At 46.7% G+C, this 18195-nt stretch overlaps 1 protein-coding gene across 1 annotated transcript in view; it reads left to right on the top strand.

Annotated features, from left to right (window-relative positions):
* The first annotated feature begins 5438 nt into the window (after window positions 1–5438).
* Window positions 5439–18195, top strand: part of MINDY1 (MINDY lysine 48 deubiquitinase 1) — a 36605-nt gene continuing 23848 nt past the window's right edge. The window contains exons 1-2 of the mRNA XM_048511235.1: window positions 5439–5597; window positions 12076–13791. Of these exons, the coding sequence (XP_048367192.1) occupies window positions 13225–13791 (567 nt within the window). The 5' untranslated portion in view covers window positions 5439–5597; window positions 12076–13224. The remainder of the gene's footprint in view (window positions 5598–12075; window positions 13792–18195) is intronic.

The raw sequence follows: 18195 nt of genomic DNA, 5'->3' as shown, positions 1-18195 counted from the left end.
GGCCATTGTATGTTAATGCCTAGTGTACACCGCCTGAGCTCCTGGGTGTGGGCGGGTTTATAAATTTGATATATAAATAAATAAATAAAACATTATATATCTATCAAAACTATATTAAATCAAAATAATTATTATCTGCCCCTCTGGTTACAACATCATACCCTGCTGATGTCACTTTCAGCAAAGTGTGCGTTCTTTCCCCAGGCTTCTACCTCAAATCATATGCTGGACATTCTCTCCAAATGCTTTTCGTGCATTATCTTGAAACCCAAGGGAGGCCTGTAATAATGCCCCCACTACGGAGAAAAGGCTATGAGGCCCCTCCCGCAGATACAGAATAATGCACTTTCAATCCACTTTCAATGCACTTTGCAGTTGTGTGGAATAGCAAAATCCACTTGCAAACGATTGTGAAAGTGGATTGGAAGTGTATTATTCTGCATGTGCAGAAGGGGTCTCAGAGAAATGGCTTGCATAAGGCCGGCCTCCTGAATTCACGACGGAGTTGAGATTTGAATAGCGCACACAGCACACCCTTGGCCAGCTTTGACCTCTTAACGGTACTGAGCATTCATAACGCTTGCAATATCCAGAGTTTGGCACACTGCTGGAATCCACTTCTCAACAGCGCCAATGACAGGACTCCAGCATTATAAACAACTCAATCGTACTGAAACAAGCTGAACCCCCACTGTGCTGGATGTTTTAAAAGAGGATGCAACAATTCTTTGGAGGGGGGTGGGATACCCAAGGAATTACAGAAGATTTTTAGGGTAACAATTTTGAAAAAACCAGACAAAAACAAAACCTGGGGCCTTTTCATTGGGAAATATGGGAGAGGACATTTCTAAGCAATACAGAACTCTGTGTATATGATGACTACAGCAAGGAATTCATTTGCAAAACATGGAGAGATAGTAAGATAACAATAAGAGAGGACTGGATTCTGAAGGTTATAGAATATTCAGAAACGGCAAAGTTGATGACGCTCTTACAAGATAATTGTTTGGATAATTTCTTGGAAAGAGGAAACCTTTAACGGATTATCTTTTGAAAACCTATTCAAATAGAAAAGCGGTGGCAGGGTTTGAAATCTAAAAATCCCCAGTAGATTGTAAACACTATTATACCTTTAAGAAATAACTATTGAACTAATGATTTAATTATATGTGTGAATCTAGAGTTAACTTTCAATCGAAGATGAGATAGCTGGAAGTCAATATATGATGTGTGGTGGGCTACGTTTTGTTTTTTGTATGTTTGCGTGTTTTCTTTGTTTTTATATGTGAGAAAATAAAACAAAATCCAAGGTGAGGCCAGTTTAGCAATGGTCGATTCCTCTCACAGCAAATATATAACGGGATGCAGTTGCTATAAGGAACCCGTTTTCCTGTTTTTACATTCGCATGCATTCTGTGCAGGCAGTGATTGTAGTCCATGGAAACAATTTATTTATTAATCTATTTATTACATTTATATCCCACCAATCTCCCATAGACTCAGGGTGGTGATAGGCACAGGGCAAGACCCTGTCCACAGAGCAAAGGCTCTGACCGGTTACAAAAATAACCATCCAAAAGCTTCTGCAGTGTTCAGGAGATTTTGTTTGCTTTTCTTTTCACTTGGCGCAGAAGAGGGGAACTCTGCTTAACAACTGGGAGGGGAGGTATTCATACAGGGCTGTTAAGCTTTTGGCGTAACATAACTTACTTATACCCTCTTACAAACATCCTCCTCCTTGTCTTCTGACCATTGGTTTGAGCTCAAGAAGACATACAGACCTGGTCATCTCATCCCACCTTTCACCGCGACCTTTGCTCCATTCCCATATTTCTTAGAAACTCTAAGTCAAAAACACCTCCTATGCAAAAGTATGGGTTTCTATGCTAACAACTGACTGGTTTCTATTTTTACCTTTATCTGTATTTGTGAGCTTCTGCTAATTCCTTATCTCCGGTGGGGCCTTGTTTTCCTAAAACACCCGAAAATCTCAGTGTCAGGTTGTCCATTCCATGAGTTTCAAGCTTTCTTCCTAACTAAAGTGAGCTTCTTGAAGTGCTTTGGTGCCCAGTGAATTGCTCTCATATAACTTGTATGATTAAATACAATGGCTTAAAACATCATAAACTATATGTCCATATCAGTGGCTTACAGATAAAAGCATATAAAACAATACGATATAATAAACAAGACAAAAATATATACATTTAAACGTTATAAACTTTAAAAACAGATTACAAAAGATGGCAAGAAAAATCTACCTGGGGACCTAAAAACAGATCCAGAACAAGGACCTAAATTGATTTTAGGAAAAGGGATGCCTGGTAGAACAGCTCTGTTTTACAAGCCCTGTGGAATGGGGATAAACTCCACAGGGGCCGGTTGTTGTGGGTTTTCCGGGCTGTGTGGCCGTGGTCTGGTAGATCTTGTTCCTAACGTTTCGCCTGCATCTGTGGCTGGCATCTTCAGAGGTGTATCACCGTTAGAAGTTAGACTTCTCTCTGTGATATGTAAATTCCTCTATTCGTGGGCTCTGTGGGCAGAACTTGGAATGAGTTTGCAACAACAAATTTTAAAACAAAATGGTTTACTTTCTTAACATTATAACATCAAACATCAACATTTAACATCGCGACTTCAAGGTCCCGCTTCAGGTTTCTGCATTTCAAGTCCCTTCTAGTTACAGTCTTGTAAATGCCAAGTCCATTTCTTTTCTTGCAAAGTGGGTTGGCTCCTGAAGACTCCAAGGGCTTGGCAGGAACAGGATTCAACACTCGAATGAAGGTTTCCGGTGGAGAAACCCTCACCATTACAACCACAAAAAAAGAAACCCCTGGAAACAATAAACTCCAACATTTACAACACATAGCAAAAATGAAACAAATCACCTTCCCAGTAGTTCCCAACAACATTGAAGGTTAGCTTTTATCAGTGGTGCCGTAGAGCCATAGTTTGAGGAGACAGAAAGTTAACCAGACTTGGATCTTGATTTGTATAAGGGCTGATACAAATCAAGATCCAAGTCTGGTAGCCTTGTCTCCTCCAAACTACATGAGCTCTGCAGCCTCCTCCTGCTTTGAGTCTCCACCCCTTACTGGGTCAACCCATTCTGAGCATGGGGGTTACAATACATCTCTGAAGATGCCGGCCACAGATGCAGGCGAAACGTTAGGAACAAGATCTACCAGACCACAGCCACACAGCCCGGAAAACCCACCAGAACCAGTTGAATCTGGCCATGAAAGCCTTTGACAATACATTCCACAGGGGCCGTTTGTCGGCAGGCAGAGCGTTCCACCAGGCTGGGGCCAGGACTGTGTTGTTGCCAGTCGAACATCCCTGGGGGCCAATCCAGGTTGTTATCGGGTTTTTGTATGGAGATGCTTCTGGTTTTTTTTATTTCCTGTAACACATGGTTACAATATTATAATGCCGTGGAAAACGGGTCCAAATGGCTACCTGGTAAAGGTTGCTGACCCCTGGGCTAATCGGATGTGCAATCCTAGGAATTTTCCAATTTATGGGACTGCCCGTGCAATCCTAAACAGGAATCTACTCGGAATGCTATGTAAGTCTACGAAATGGGGCATGCTCCCAAGAAAGTGGTTTTAGGATTACGTTGTAGAAAAGCCAACCAAAAGCTGACCCTCTCCACGCTGGTCTCTCTGTGGCCCTTTAAGACAATCCCGCACTGCTTCCCTGAAAGGCCGGCGTTGTAGATTCTAGAACAGGCAGTGCTTTCAAATGTCTACAAACTGTAGCCTCAGCTTTTCTGGGAGTAGAGATCATGTCGAGCCTGCGGAAGAGAAGTCGCTAGGGTGTTGCATTTTAAATGGCTCTGGCCCCGTGCCCTGGATGACTGGTTTCCAAAGTGAGGTTGTGTTTTTTTTCCTTTTCCCAAAAATGTCCTTTTAGGTTTCGTACTGGACTGCAGTCAAGAACCAGCTGGTGTCTTTTGCTCAATCCTGGCACAAAACAGATCTCTTGATATGGGGCTTTAAGAAGTTCTCTCGCCCTTCCTGCCTCTTCGAATTTTTTTTGCCTGTAAGTATCTGGAACAGAGGGAATTGGGAGGAAAAGCTGCATTTTCCAAAAGTCTCACCGCCCCCCTAAACATTCAAGACAGACATGGCTTACTTTGTTTTCATTTTTCCCTTCTTCCGGGGCTCTTGTGCTTCTAACAACACTGTGCTAGGCGGATGTCCAACTGATAAAGCTTTCTCCATCTCAGAGAATGAATAACTTGTTGGGATTCGTGCAGTTGTTAAAGGAAGGAGAGAAGAAGAAGAGTTGGATTTATATCCCCCCTTTCTCTCCTGTAAGGAGACTCAAAGAGGCTTACAAACTCCTTTCCCTTCCGCTCCCCACAACAGACACCTTGTGAGGTAGGTGGGGCTGAGAGAGTCCTGAGAGAACTGTGACTAGCCCAGGTCACCCACCTGGCATGTGTTGGCATGCACAAGCTAATCTAGTTCACCAGATAAGAAGAAGAAGAGTTTGGATTTATATCCCCCCGTTCTCTCCTGTAGGAGACTCAAAGGGGCTTACAATCTGCTTGCCCTTCCCCCCTCAAAACAAACACCCTGTGAGGTGGGTGGGGCTGAGAGAGCTCCGAGAAGCTGTGACTAGCCCAAGGTCACCCAGCTGGCACGTGTGGGAGTGCACAGGCTAATCTGAATTCCCCAGATAAGCCTCCACAGCTCAGGCGGCAGAGCAGGGAATCAAACCTGGTTCCTCCACATTAGAGTGCACCTGCTCTTAACCACTACACTACGCTGGCAGTTCTACCTTTAGTAATTCCAGAACTAGGTTGTCAAAAATAAAAGAAAACATTAGAGGTTCCCAAGAACGTAAAAAGTACAGACAGGAGGTTGCCTGTTGTGTTCATATAGCACATGCTGCTTTCCAGTCAGTGTGACTACTAGATCAACACTCAGAGGAGGCTGCCCACAGTATCTCTGAATGAGCTATTTCCCCAGACTTCCATTCTTCTAGTCGGTCCCTGATGCTTGAGTAACTTGGCCACATTTTTGTACTCTGGTGTAAGTGCCAGATCAATTGCTTGTGCTCTGAGAGACGCAACAGAAGCCTTGAAACGAGTTTGCTTACTATACTTCTTTATGATTTACTATTTGGCGGATGCCCAGAATGGGAACTCACGCAGGAGCACAAAGGCCTGGTGAAGCTGGGGCGGTGGGGCCGAACAACGCCAGCTTCCGTTCTCCACCGCCTTGGACACAATGGCCTAGTTTTATTTCTCTCCCGCTGAGATTCTGCAAGTGGGTTTTCTCTCCTTCCAGGAGGACGCAAGAGCTTTCTGGCCCGGCAGGATCCTTGCGTGTCATGAATCCGCCACCCCGACAGATGTCCCTGTAGAAAGGCAGAGGGAACTTGGAAACCCTCAAGCTGTTGAAAAGTGTTTTTCCTTTCTCCGCCAGCTGGAGAGCCTCTCATCTGCTCGTCTGCTCAGAGAGGAAAAGAAGGAAGGAAGGGAAGGAAGGGAAGGGAAGGAAGGAGGAGAGAAACAGGAGAGAAACTTACCAAAACAGTTTGAGAAGAAAGGACCGGGACAGGAGCCGAACAGAAGGAGAAAAAAGGTAGGTGCAGATTCTCTGGTTTGAAGCTGTTGTCCTGCATCAGGGCAGGACGCCTCAGCTCCGGGGCGTTTACACTGGGAACAGGAGACAGAGTAAACCGGATTCCTTCCTCCCGTCTGCCAGTCGGAGCCCTGCTCTTGCCACAAAGCAAAGCTCCCCCAGCCCTCCAGCCTAGGGATGCCAACTGTGGACTGGGAAATTCCTGGAGATATGGGGATAAAGACTGGGATTTGGGGAAGGGAGGGATCTTGACTCTTTTATTAAATTGAATACCTCGCCCTAACCTAGCCAGGGCCGGGCCCAGGACAGACGCAAACATAGTTTGGCAGCATTTATAAAAATAGTAGGATTAAAATTAGACTTTAGAACACCGTAAACAATATTGATGGCAAACAAATGCATCTCCATAGGACCCCTTCCATAGTCTACAAACATATATCATCCCTGTCCCATTTACATAACCAGTCTTTAACTACTGGAACGAGGGGGGGCGGCGGCAATTGGGAGACCAGTTAGACCAGTGATGGCGAACCTTTTCGAGACCGAGTGCCCAAATTGCAACCCAAAACCCACTTATTTATCGCAAAGTGCCAACATGGCAATTTAACCTGAATGCTGAGGTTTTAGTTTGGAAAAAATGTTTGGCTCCAAGGCATGTGTTACTCGGGAGTAAGCTTGGTGGTAGTCGGTGGCTTTGCTTTGACGCAACCGTGCAACTCTTCCAACGGGTAAATTGGAGGGTTTACTCAGAAGCAAGCCCCATTGCCAGCAACCGAGCTTACTCCCAGGTAAAGGATCACCCTTTAGTTCTTCGCATGAAAATCATCGAGGTTTAACAGGGTTACCTACACTGCTCCCCCAAAACTAGGTCTTTGGTTTAATGTTAATAATTGAGCCCAGCGGCCCAGGCCAGCCTAGATGTTTGTATGTGGGGGACTGCTGCGCGTGCCCACAGAGAGGGCTCTGAGTGCCACCTCTGTCACCCGTGCCATAGGTTCGCCATCACTGAGTTAGATGGAATGGACCAATGGGTGACATTATACCCATGGTATAATGCCCTAGAGTTCACCCTCTATCCAGGGGGACTGATCTGTGTAATCAGGAGATGCATTGTAACTCTGGGAGAACTCACCAGAAAGATGACAATTCTCCTCCACCCTTCGGTTTCCTTTTCTTTTTGCTCCTGCCCCCCCCCCCCAACTTCCAGAGCTCTTCTCCCACCCCCACTTCTGTGCTCGGGGACCCTCTCCCCCTTTCTCCAGCTCTCCCCCTGACCAGACTGTTAAATCGTGCGGGGCGGATGTCGTCTCCTGTTGGTTGCTCAAGCCGCAGGTAGATGCGTCCCTCGTGCCAAAAGGGAAAAAAAATATCCAAATTTAAAAACGTGCTCCCTTGCAGAACAAGAGTTTCCAGACTGGCATGTTTGGCAAAAGCTATTGAACGCTCCTCTTGTCGACTCCTGTGGAGAAGGAAGTCCGGACTGGATTGCACCTGACTGCTAGTTTGCTTATGTTGCAGACTCCGTGTCTGTATTTAAACAAAATCTGGGGGGAAACCCATATGCAGGTGAACCAGTGGTGGGATCCAAAAATTTTAGTAACAGGTTCCCATGGTGGTGGGATTCAAACTGTGGCGTAGCGCCAATGGGGATGGGCGGGGCACGACGGGGGCGTGGCTGGGCATTCCTGGGCGGGGCTGTGGCAAGGACGCAGCCGCTGTGCCGGTCCTTGGGCGGGAAACGAATGCACGCAGGCGCAGGCTGCCACGCACGCCGGTGCACCTCCTGCTAGACTGTTTCAAGTTCTGCGCGTACTGCTGAGAGGAGGGGCGTCACTAAGACAAAAATCACGTGGCAAAATCACCAATTAGTAACCCCCTCTCAGTACACACAAATAATTAGTAACCTACTCTGGGGAACCTGTGAGAACCTGCTGGATCCCACCTCTGAGGGGAACCATTGCTTTTTAAGGTTTGACGGTCCCCTTGTGAAAGAGAATGGGTCTGCTGTCCACAGGGCTAAGAATAGCCGGGGATTAGAGTGTCACAGGCTCTCTCAGGCATCTTGGGCTGGGTGCTGTTGCTCGGCCTAGCTTACCTCGCAGGCTTGTTGTGAGTATAAAATGCGAGGAGAAACACGCCGCAGATATTAATCTGCAATCCTTAAAAGGATGTTTACTTTGTTTATACCCCACATCTCTCTCCGTTGGGGACCCAGAGTACCTTACATCAGGCCTCCATTTTATCCTCACCGACAGCCCTCCAAGGTAGGCTCAGCTGAGAGTCTGTGACTGGCCCAGTGGGGTTCTGTAGCAGAGGGGGGGGGTTCAAACCTGGGTCTTTGGGCATGTATGTGTGTGTATGTGTGTTTGAGAAACAGAAGAGTGAAACAGGGACCCAGTTGAAAGGAACAGGGAGATGTAGGACCTGACAGGTAAGGTGGGACCTGGATATCTCCGGGAGTTACAGTGGACTATAGGGATCAGTTACCTTGAAGATAGTTCTGCTTTGGACGCTGAACTCTGTGGCATTATATACCCAAGCCCCACCCATCCTGGGCTGCACCCCAAATCTGCAGGAGTTGCCTAACCAGGAGCCAGCACCCCTAAGGGAGCTTTTTCTACCCTGGGTTTTTGGGATCCAGTAGATTTCTACTCTCTGTGATTCTAAGCAAAGGCGCAGCAGTGGCGTAGGAGGTTAAGAGCTCGTGTATCTAATCTGGAGGAACCGGGTTTGATCCCCAGCTCTGCCGCCTGAGCTGTGGAGGCTTATCTGGGGAATTCAGAAGAGCCTGTACACTCCCACACACGCCAGCTGGGTGACCTTGGGCTAGTCACAGCTTCTCGGAGCTCTCTCAGCCCCACCTACCTCACAGGGTGTTTGTTGTGAGGGGGGAAGGGCAAGGAGATTGTCAGCCCCTTTGAGTCTCCTGCAGGAGAGAAAGGGGGGGATATAAATCCAAACTCTTCTTCTTCTTCTTCAAAGCATGATGCCACTGTGTGGCAGAGAGGGTTTTTCAGAGCCTCGTGGCATCTCCAGTTGCTGTCCAATTTGGCCCCCTTTGTCCTGCCTCCTTCAGGAAGTGTAAATTAGGGTTCTGGCCCCTGCTTCCAGCTGGGGCAAACTGTGGAGTTGCTGGGCAGCTTTTGGAGGGGCCATGGCTCAGGGGTAGAGTATCTCTTTGGGCTGCGGAAGGTCCCAAGTTCAATCCCCAGCATCTCCACTTAAAACAACCAGACAATAGGTAAAGTCTGCCAGTCTGAGCAGACAATACTCGCTTTGCTGGACTCAGCATCTGATTCTGTATAAAGCAGCATTATGCATCCCCCCCCCCCCCCAAGCCAGGCAGCAGTTCCCTAGTGAAGCAGGTGGTTTGGTTGGTTGTTCTTGGGCAATTGTGTGTGTGTGTGTGTGTGGGGCTTCGATTAATACCCCCCAAGCCCCTGCTCGCATTGTGCCATCTTGGGTCGCTCGGCTGTCTAACCCTCCTTCTCCTTTGCCAATGGGGGCGTGGCCTGATTGTGAATTGGAGGAGTTCTGTACGTCCCACCAGAACAAGCCTCAGAATTGGAGGTGGTGACTCCAACAAGAGCAGCCAATCAGAACGCAGGACGCCGGGGATGTTCGCACATGCTTGCGGTGTAAATACAAAAAAAACCCGGGCTCGTGCGAAACAAATCGGAATATTTCCTCCCGGCCCCAATTCGATTCCATCATGGAAACGGGCAACCATGCGAAGGGAGAAACCGGGATAAAACGGACCCAGATTTTAACATTCCAGATGTAACCCGGTCCTGTGGTGGCGAACCTTTGCCACTCCAAATGTTATGGACTACAATTCCCATCAGCCCCTGCCAGCATGGCCAATTGTAGGGGCTGATGGGAATTGTAGTCCGTAACATCTGGAGTGCCAAAAGGTTCGCCACCACTGAATGCTGTGCGGAATCAGCCTAATAGGGAGCAGCCCAAAAGGAGTTTGCATGCGGAAGATCCCAGGTTTGATTTCCAGCATTCCCAGCTGAAAGGACCAGGCGGGAGGTGATGTGAAAGCCCCCATTTGAACAGTCGCTGCCCCTCTGAATAGCCAAGACTGACCTGGACGGACCGGGGGGCTCATTCAGTCGAGAACAGCTTCATGCTTCATATCCAGAGGAGTGGGGCTTTATAAATGGAAGAGTTGGAACTGCCTAGAACACACGGTGCACATTTTCTCTGAGTGCGCCTGCACACGCTGTGTTGCTTAGAGCTGCAGAATTTCGTCCAAAAGGCCATTTGTCAGTCTTCAGGCTTGCAGTTTTGAACCACGCAAGGGGTCTTTTAGAACTGCCTGTTTGTTCCCGGAAATCCCATGTTTTATACATGGCTGCATATTTAATTTCCCTTTTTAACGCAGTGCAACAAAGAACTTTTTTTTCTGATAAGATTTTTAAAAATTTCCTCACACATAAAACAAACAATTCACACAAACAGGGAGAAAAACAAAAGCCGAAAGAAAATGCAACCTATCAGATACCATATATTGGCTTCCAGCTATCTCATCTTTGAAAATTAACTCTAGGTTCATGTATATAGTTAGAACATTAGTTCCCTAGTTGTTTTTAAAATGTATTCTAGCATTTACAATTGTCTTTTGGATTTCAAATCCTGCTTCTACTCCTTTGTTGGAGTAAGATTTCAACAGATATTCTGTAAAAGGTTTCCAGTTTTCTAAAAAAAAGTTGTCCAAAATACTGTCTCTTAGTAGTGTCATTAGCTTTGCCGTTTCTGAATAATCTGTAACTTTCAGAATCCAGTCCAACAGAGAACTTTAAAAAAAACCTTGTTCACTACTGAAGTTTTTGACTGAAGCAAAAGGAGGTAAATATGGCATCCCAGCCAATCAGAAAGCTGGGCTGGTGTGAGCCAATCAAGGCTAGGAATGCTCAACGTGGGTGGAGTAAAGCTTTTGCTGGGCTTTTAAGCAGAGGTGGGATCCAGCAGGTTCTCACCAGTTCCCGAGAGTGGGTTACTAAGTATTTGTGTGTGCCGAGAGGGGGTTACTAATTGGGTCCGCTTTTCCGTCTCCACGCCCTCGCCTCCCCGAGAGGCATACGGCCTTTGAACATGAAGGTTTCATATAGCAATTGCCACTAATAATGTAACTCCCTGAACTGGGTTAATCCCTTCCAGGTACTGCAATTCATTGATTCTCAGCCTTTCGTACCTTTTATCTCACCAGTCTCTATCAAAGAACTTGTGTGTTTCACCATTGCTGTGTTCAGATTTGTGAGTTGGGGCATTTTCTATAATGTGATGATGATTTAGAAATGACCTGGTGCAAAAAAAATTTTGGGGGTCGTGGTGGGTTGGCTGCCAATGGGGTGGGGGCATCAGGTTTTGTCCAGGGCTCAGGTTTGCCTAGGTATGCCTCTGCTCCCTTTGCTGAGGGGGGGGGGGGCCTGGTGAGGGAACCTGTTACTAAAATTTTTGGATCCCACCACTGCTTTTAAGCCTCTAAACCAGTGGTTCCCAACCTGGGGTACATGTAGCAGGGGTATGCACCAGAGCATTTGGGAGTATGTGAAAAAAAATCACATAATGGGTTTGCTACTATGGGAGTACAGTTTTAGGGAGATGGGTTCCCAAGGGTTACGCAAGTGAAAAACGATTGGGAACCACTGCTCTAGATACAGGATTGCGGGAAAGGAAACCTTTTCCCCTCTGAGCTTTTCTAATATCATTTGTGGTCCTCGTCTGGATACAGCGCACACATCTGTTTTTATGTTCCCATGTAGGTTTTTTCTACGCCATCTGTTCTAAATTTGGTTTTAATGTTTATAATGTCTATTTTAGTATTATTTATTCTTTTGTATTGTACTTTTATATGCTTTTATTTGTAAGCTGCCCTGAGTCTTTTGGGAGATTGGCGGGGTAAAAATGCAGTGCAATAAAATAAATTTAAAAAATTAAGTTAGAATAGCCCAAAGACACCTTGGTGGGTCCCTGGGAAATATGGTGGTAATTTGTCTATTGCAGTGGTGGCGAACCTATGGCACGGGTGCCAGAGGTGGCACTCAGAGCCCTTTCTGTGGGCACATGTGAACAGAGTTTGTCATGTGGGGGGGGGCAGAAAATCACACACACCCCACACACATATCTAGGCTGGCCTGGGCATGATCTTTTACCTGGGAGTAAGCTCGGTTGCTGGCAATGGAGCTTGCTTCTGAGTAAACCCTCCTAGAGTCGTGATTCACCCGTTCAAAGTGTTGCATGGTTGCTTCACCAAGCTTACTCTCGAGTAACGCACACCTCGGAGCCAAGTTAAACTGCCGTGTTGGCACTTTGTGATAAATAAGTGGGTTTTGGGTTGCGATTTGGGCATTCAGTCTCGAAAAGGTTCGCCATCACCCATCTATTGAAACTGGGCCTGGCGGTTGCATAGAGCTTGTGGTAAAACACAACTTTGCCTTACTGTAGTTCTGCCTGTCATTTCTTTTGCCAGGTTTCATCCTCTGTCGGGCTCAAAGTCCCAACCGGACCCGCTTGGCAAACGGTCGCTGTCCTACACAAACTCAGTTCTAACTGAGAAAGCTGGGACTCCAGGACTCTGGACCGCTCAAGGGGGCAAACCCCAAATCAGATGAAAAGAAGATAGGAATGGTTTCCGTTCTGTTTGCGTGACCCTCGAGTACAAGAAACAGCAGGTGGAAGGTCAACCGGGCAAATTCAAACCAACAGATCGCAACAGAGCGACCCCAAATATCTTTTGCCCGTGTTCTTGGTTTTACTCTGAGCTTTTTTTTTTTAAAAAAAAGAAAACTTCTGCACAGCAAACTCTTTGCATTTTTAACCTTTTAAAATCATTTTATGAATCTAATCTTGTCCCCCTTTGATTTCAAATGTAGGGTTTTTAAATCTCTTTTCTATTACTTTTTCTACGCAAAGGCCACAATTCTTTTTTTGCATTAAAAAAAAAGAGAGAGACGATCTTTAATTATCCAACACACACACACACACACAAGCTGGCAAGAAGAGATTGTGTTTCCTGGCTGCTAAATAATTGAACTGAAAATTCAAAAAAGAAGAAGAGACGGCAGAATTGATTGGTATGTGAGACTCACAAGAGCCGGTGGGTGGAAAGAGAGGGACGTTTTAGAACAATTTTTTTTTCCACATAGGAACGTCAGCAGCAGTGCCTAACCAAAAAGAAAAAATAAAACCCCAGCAAACCAGCAAACCAAGGTTTAATAAAGTCTCGCATTTAGGACTTGTGGTATGCATTAAAGTACAAAAAGGACTTCTAGAAACCTGCACATAAATTAATAGGAATCTTAATTTTGTTTAATAAATAGCCTGATGAGGAGGAAATTCTGTGGAACAATCATTGCTTATAACTGAAGTGACTGAAGGGCATTCATTTGCCAAGGACTTGTGATTTATTGACTCCGGGGACGGTGGTTTGTTGGACAGGAGCATCGGAGTCTGTTTTCCTCCAAGAGGAATAACCGGAAGCGAGATCTAAATTCCCACTCGCGGCAACAACTCCCTCCCTCAGAAGCACAAAGTTTTCACCGATCCTTCTCGACAGCGAAGAGAGTCAGGCCCGGAGACTCTTGTGGTGAATGACTGCCGGGCTGTAAGGGGGTCCCAAATGGAATCCGCTGAGTCGGCAGAAGCCAAAGGGGAGGGGGAGAATGAGAGCCCCCTGGTTGAAACTGAGGCCTCCAAAGGACATGGGAAAGAAGACCCTGGTCTCGGGCAAGTTGAGGAGACAGTAGCAAGAGAGGTCCCCGTGTTGAATGGAGAGGATCAGGAGGAGGATTTAGGACCGAGCTGTGCGGAGACCCCCACTGCCGATGCGAAAGAGGGGGCAGACGATGGGAGCGAGGCCCCACACCCAGCGTCCACACAGCTAGAAGAGGACAACCCCAAAAGCGACAAAGAGATGCCAGGACAGGATATCCCATCTGAGAGCGCGACAGCTCCGCCGGATACCCCTGTTCCCAGCCTGGCCGTTGCCGACCCCAGCTGCAGCACCACCACCACGGAGCAGCCCGCGAAGCCCCCCAAGGCTGCGAGTAATCTGCCGGAGCCCCCTGACTTCTACTGCGTTAAGTGGATCAACTGGAAAGGAGAACGGACACCGATTATCACCCAGAGCGAGAACGGGCCTTGTCCACTGCTGGCGATCATGAACATCCTTTTTTTGCAGTGGAAGGTAAGAGATGGGGAATGGCAGAGAGGCTTCAGACGCCTGTATCTGCTTTTGGGAACCTGCAGCATCTACAGTCACTGGGAGGCTTCTGTCCGTGTGACGCTTTGCTGCAAGAGGGAGAAAAAGGGGATAAATCGTGAAGCAAACAGTGCAGGTTTGCACACCTGTTACCCGCCGCCTGGGCAACTTTAGTAGCGATTTCAGTGATTTCAGCTCGGCAGCAAATAAAATTGAAGCCACAAAATTCAAATTGAAAAATAAAATAAAATTTTAAAGTAATCAAACAGAATTTTGTTCAGTAAAAAGTGGATTCAACTTGGCTCCCTAGGAGCACTGATGCGTCGTCAGAAACAAACAAATTACAGGTTTGCACACCTGTTACCCGCCGCCTGGGCAACTTTAGTAGCGATTTCAGTGATTTCAGCTCGGCAGCAAATAAAATTGAAGCCACAAAATTCAAATTGAAAAATAAAATAAAATTTTAAAGTAATCAAACAGAATTTTGTTCAGTAAAAAGTGGATTCAACAGCTCGGAGAGCACTAGGCACGGCGCACGGCCAAGCCTGGCAAACAACACCCTGAACACAGAAAAGTACAGACTTCTTATAGTAAATTTTAGAGGTTATATCATAGATTGAATTATAAAAGGTAAAGTTTCCCCTTCAGTCGTGTCCGACCCTGGGGTACCACTGCGAGCAGTGATTTCAAAGGCAAGCCTCTTTTGTGGTGTAGTTTGCCATTGCTTTCCCCGGCTATTCTTTACCCCCTAGCTATGTGCTAGGTACTCATTTACCGACCAAGAAATGGATGGATGGATGGATTGACCATGAGCCAGCTGCCAGGATATCTGACCCACAGGGGTTCGAACTCCTGACCGTGTGAGTGGCAGTGCAAGCACTTAACCACTACACCACGCGGCTCCTAGATTGAATTATACAATGACAATATAGGGCCATCAAGGTAAGGTGACCAGATGGTCACCTTTGTAAACTTGAACGGGGGTAAGCGTCGCGGTTATTATAGCAAGATACGCTATTAAAGTCATTAGCCGTTATTGCCTTAAGCTTGCTGTTTACCGCCTCTGTCACACGGCAAACAGCAAGCCCTGGTGAAGCGTCAGGTTCTGGAGTGTCGCATCGCAACAAATGGCAAAGCCCCACTGACAGAGGTTTCTTCAGCTCCCGGGCAGCTCCCTATCAATTTGTCCCGCCCCGCTGGTTATTTCAATTGTCCCGCATTTTTGGGAGCTGCTTAACGTTCCTTGCTTCCAGAAGGCAGCGCAGCCTCCCAAAAATTGGGACAATTGAAATAACGCGCAGGACAAATTGTTTGAAGGCGGGACTGTCCCGCCAAAAGCGGGATGTCTGGTCAGCTTGCATCAAGGTCCATTCTTCCGAGACATCCAGGTCTTATCTTTGGTGAGGAAACACCTCTGGATAGTTGTCTTGGGTGTGTGTGACAATTACTTGGGGCTATGTAAAAATGCAGAAGGAATTTGCCTGATTCATGATCTGTCTGCATCCTGTTTCTCTGGGTCCACCTTTAGCATAATCTAACCTTTTTGTTACAGCAAGCTTGTGACTTAGTAATGCATTTTACAGCAGGAAGGAAAACTTTACAGAAAATCAAAATAAAACCTAAATTCTACTAACATTATATATCTATCAAAACTATATTAAAAACAAAATAAGTATTATCTGGCCCTCTGGCTACACACCCAGCTACCTGTGGTCTTACATGATTTCCTGCCTTCTACACAGTTACACCTGTTAAGCACTGCCAAGTTGCTTGCAACTCTGTTAGGCCCTGGTGCACCGGTCAATAAATTGGACTCTGGATATGAATCAGAAGCCTTTATTGAGATGTCAGCAGAGGCTCACCAGATCTAAGGTCCTGGCTTCTTGCAAGCATATTTATTCCTTTCAGTTTCCTGCTCACAATCCCTCCCTTCCCATCTTCCCACAGATTAGTGGAACAACATGTGAAAATGGGGTGCTGTGTGGTTTCCGGGCTGTATGGCCGTGTTCTAGCAGCATGCTGCTAGAACACGGCCATACAGCCCAGAAACCACACAGCACCCCAGTGATTCCGGCCTTGAAAGCCTTCGACAATATAACATGTGAAAAGCTTTGTTATGGAGTTCAGAACATCTCAAGGCCAGAAGATAGTCTTCGCCTGGAAGCCTCTTCGCTCCCCTCCTTCCAGAGGCCCCGGGCGAGGTCGCCTGCTTACTAAGTTTCCAAGCATAGTGGTTAAAAACAAAAGGTCTGTTAACATAAAACAGTTGAGTTTGCAAGGAGGCCCAGATGCAGCCTTGGGCCTTGACTATGCCTGACAAACTCATGGCAACCGTATGCATCAATCGCCTCCAAAAGGTCATCTTGTTAACAGCCTTATTCAGGTTTTGAAAACAGGGCCATGGCTTTCTTGAGGGAGTCGATCCATCTCTGAGTCATCCTCTTTTCCTGCTGCCTTTAACCGATCCTAGCATTATTGTCTTTCCCAGTGACTCTTGTGTTCTCATTATGTGACCAAAGTATGGCCTCGGTTCAGTCATTTTAGCTTCTTGGGACAGGTCAGGTTTGATTTGATCTAGAACCCACTGATTTGTGTTTTGTTTTTGGTTTCCTTCGGTTCACAGTATTTGTAACACTCTTTTCCAACACCACGTTTCAAAGCGATCTACTTTCTTCCTGTCGCCTTTCTTCATCGTCTAACTTTCGCACCCAGAGGAATAGCAAACATAAAGTGACCAGATCTTCATGTTTTAAATGTGGAATATCGAATTTTAGCGACACGCTGCTCAGAGATTGCCTTGATAGCGCGCCCCTTTTAGTGCTTCCTAGTTTACCACTGTCACAGGAGCTGGTGACGGAGAGCCCCCCAGAAAGGCAGTCGCGGCAATCTAGTGGAAGGCTGCCCGCATATGTGCCTTCTGGGTAGCCCCTGTTCTTCCCACTCTGTGACAGGGTGGAAAAGGGAGAATACCCCAAAAGGCAGTGACAGCCTTCCAAGAAGCAGGAGAATTACCCCGCGACGGGACAAATTGCCTCAAAAGCTGGACTGTTCCGCCAAAAGCAGTGGGCACGCCTGGTCACCTTGAGCAAGAAAAACATGATGGCATTGACTTTGATCTTGGCTGTCGTGACATCGAAGCTACACCAGCATGGTATAATGGTTAAGGGCATGTGGACTCTAATCTGGAGAACCAGGTGTTGAGTCTCTGCTCCTCCATATGAGCAGCAGAGTCTTATCTGGTGAACCAGATTTGTTCCCCTACTTATATATTTCCGGCGGGTGAACTTGGCCCAGTCATAGTTCTCTCCGAACGCTCTGAGCCCCACTCAAGGTGTCTGTTCTGGGGAGAGGAAGAGAAAGGAGTTTGCAAGCCCCTTTGAGTCTCCTTACAGGAAAGAAAGGCAGGATATAAATCCAAATTCCTCCTCCTCCTTCTCTTAAGAATCGTTTCTGGCCAGTGTGGTGTAGTGGTTAAGAGCAGGTGCATTCTAATCTGGAGAACTGGGTTTGATTCCCCATTCTGCCACTTGAGCTGTGGAGGCTTATCTGGGGAACCAGATTAGCTTGTGCACTCCAACACATGCCAGCTGGGTGATCTTGGGCTAGTTACAGTCAGAGCGGTATGGCCTATAGGGAGATGAGGCTACCCATGTCCCTGGGCGCACACCTTTCTGTCATGTGGGAGGGGGACGTGTTGCCCCCGCGCCATTTTCCCTTGATACACTTCTGGTGACAGTTCTTTGGAGTTCTCTGAGCCCTACCCACCTCATGGGGTGTTTGTTGGCGGGGGGGGGGGGGAGAGGGAAAGGAGATTGTGAGCCCCTTTGGGTCTCCTTACAGGAGAGAAAGGGGGGATATAAATCCAACTCTTCTTCTTCTTCTTCTTCTTCTTCTTCTTCTTCTTCTTCTTCTTCTTCTTCTTCTTCTTCTTCTTATTATTATTATTATTATTATTATTATTATTACTATTATTCTTATTCTTATTCTTATTCTTATTCTTATTCTTATTCTTATTCTTATTCTTATTCTTATTCTTATTCTTATTCTTATTCCTTCTTCTTCTTCATGGCTGCCCTTCAGAGTCTCGCTGTCCTTCTGATTTCTTGGTCAGCTTCTCCCTTTTGGTTGACGACTGAGCCAAGGAATAGAAAGTCTTTCACAATTTCCATTTCTGCTTAGCATCCGCCATTAAGGGCTGTTACAAACCGTGCGGCCGGCGATTCAGCTAAACTCTGCAAAAGCTGCTATTGCGACGTCTCCCCTCTGAATTAAGGCAGGCTTTGCAGAATCGGAGCGGCCGGATCAGATCACGGAGTTCCTGGCAAGGTTTCGCCTCTGGGGCGAGGCCAGTTTTGCAAGCGGGAGGCTCTCGAGACTCGCTTTAAAGGT

Source organism: Sphaerodactylus townsendi, linkage group LG01 (assembly GCF_021028975.2).
Source record: "Sphaerodactylus townsendi isolate TG3544 linkage group LG01, MPM_Stown_v2.3, whole genome shotgun sequence".
NCBI lineage: Eukaryota > Metazoa > Chordata > Lepidosauria > Squamata > Sphaerodactylidae > Sphaerodactylus > Sphaerodactylus townsendi.
The sequence above is the reverse complement of the archived record's forward strand: the minus strand, read 5'-3'. Positions and strand labels throughout refer to the sequence as shown.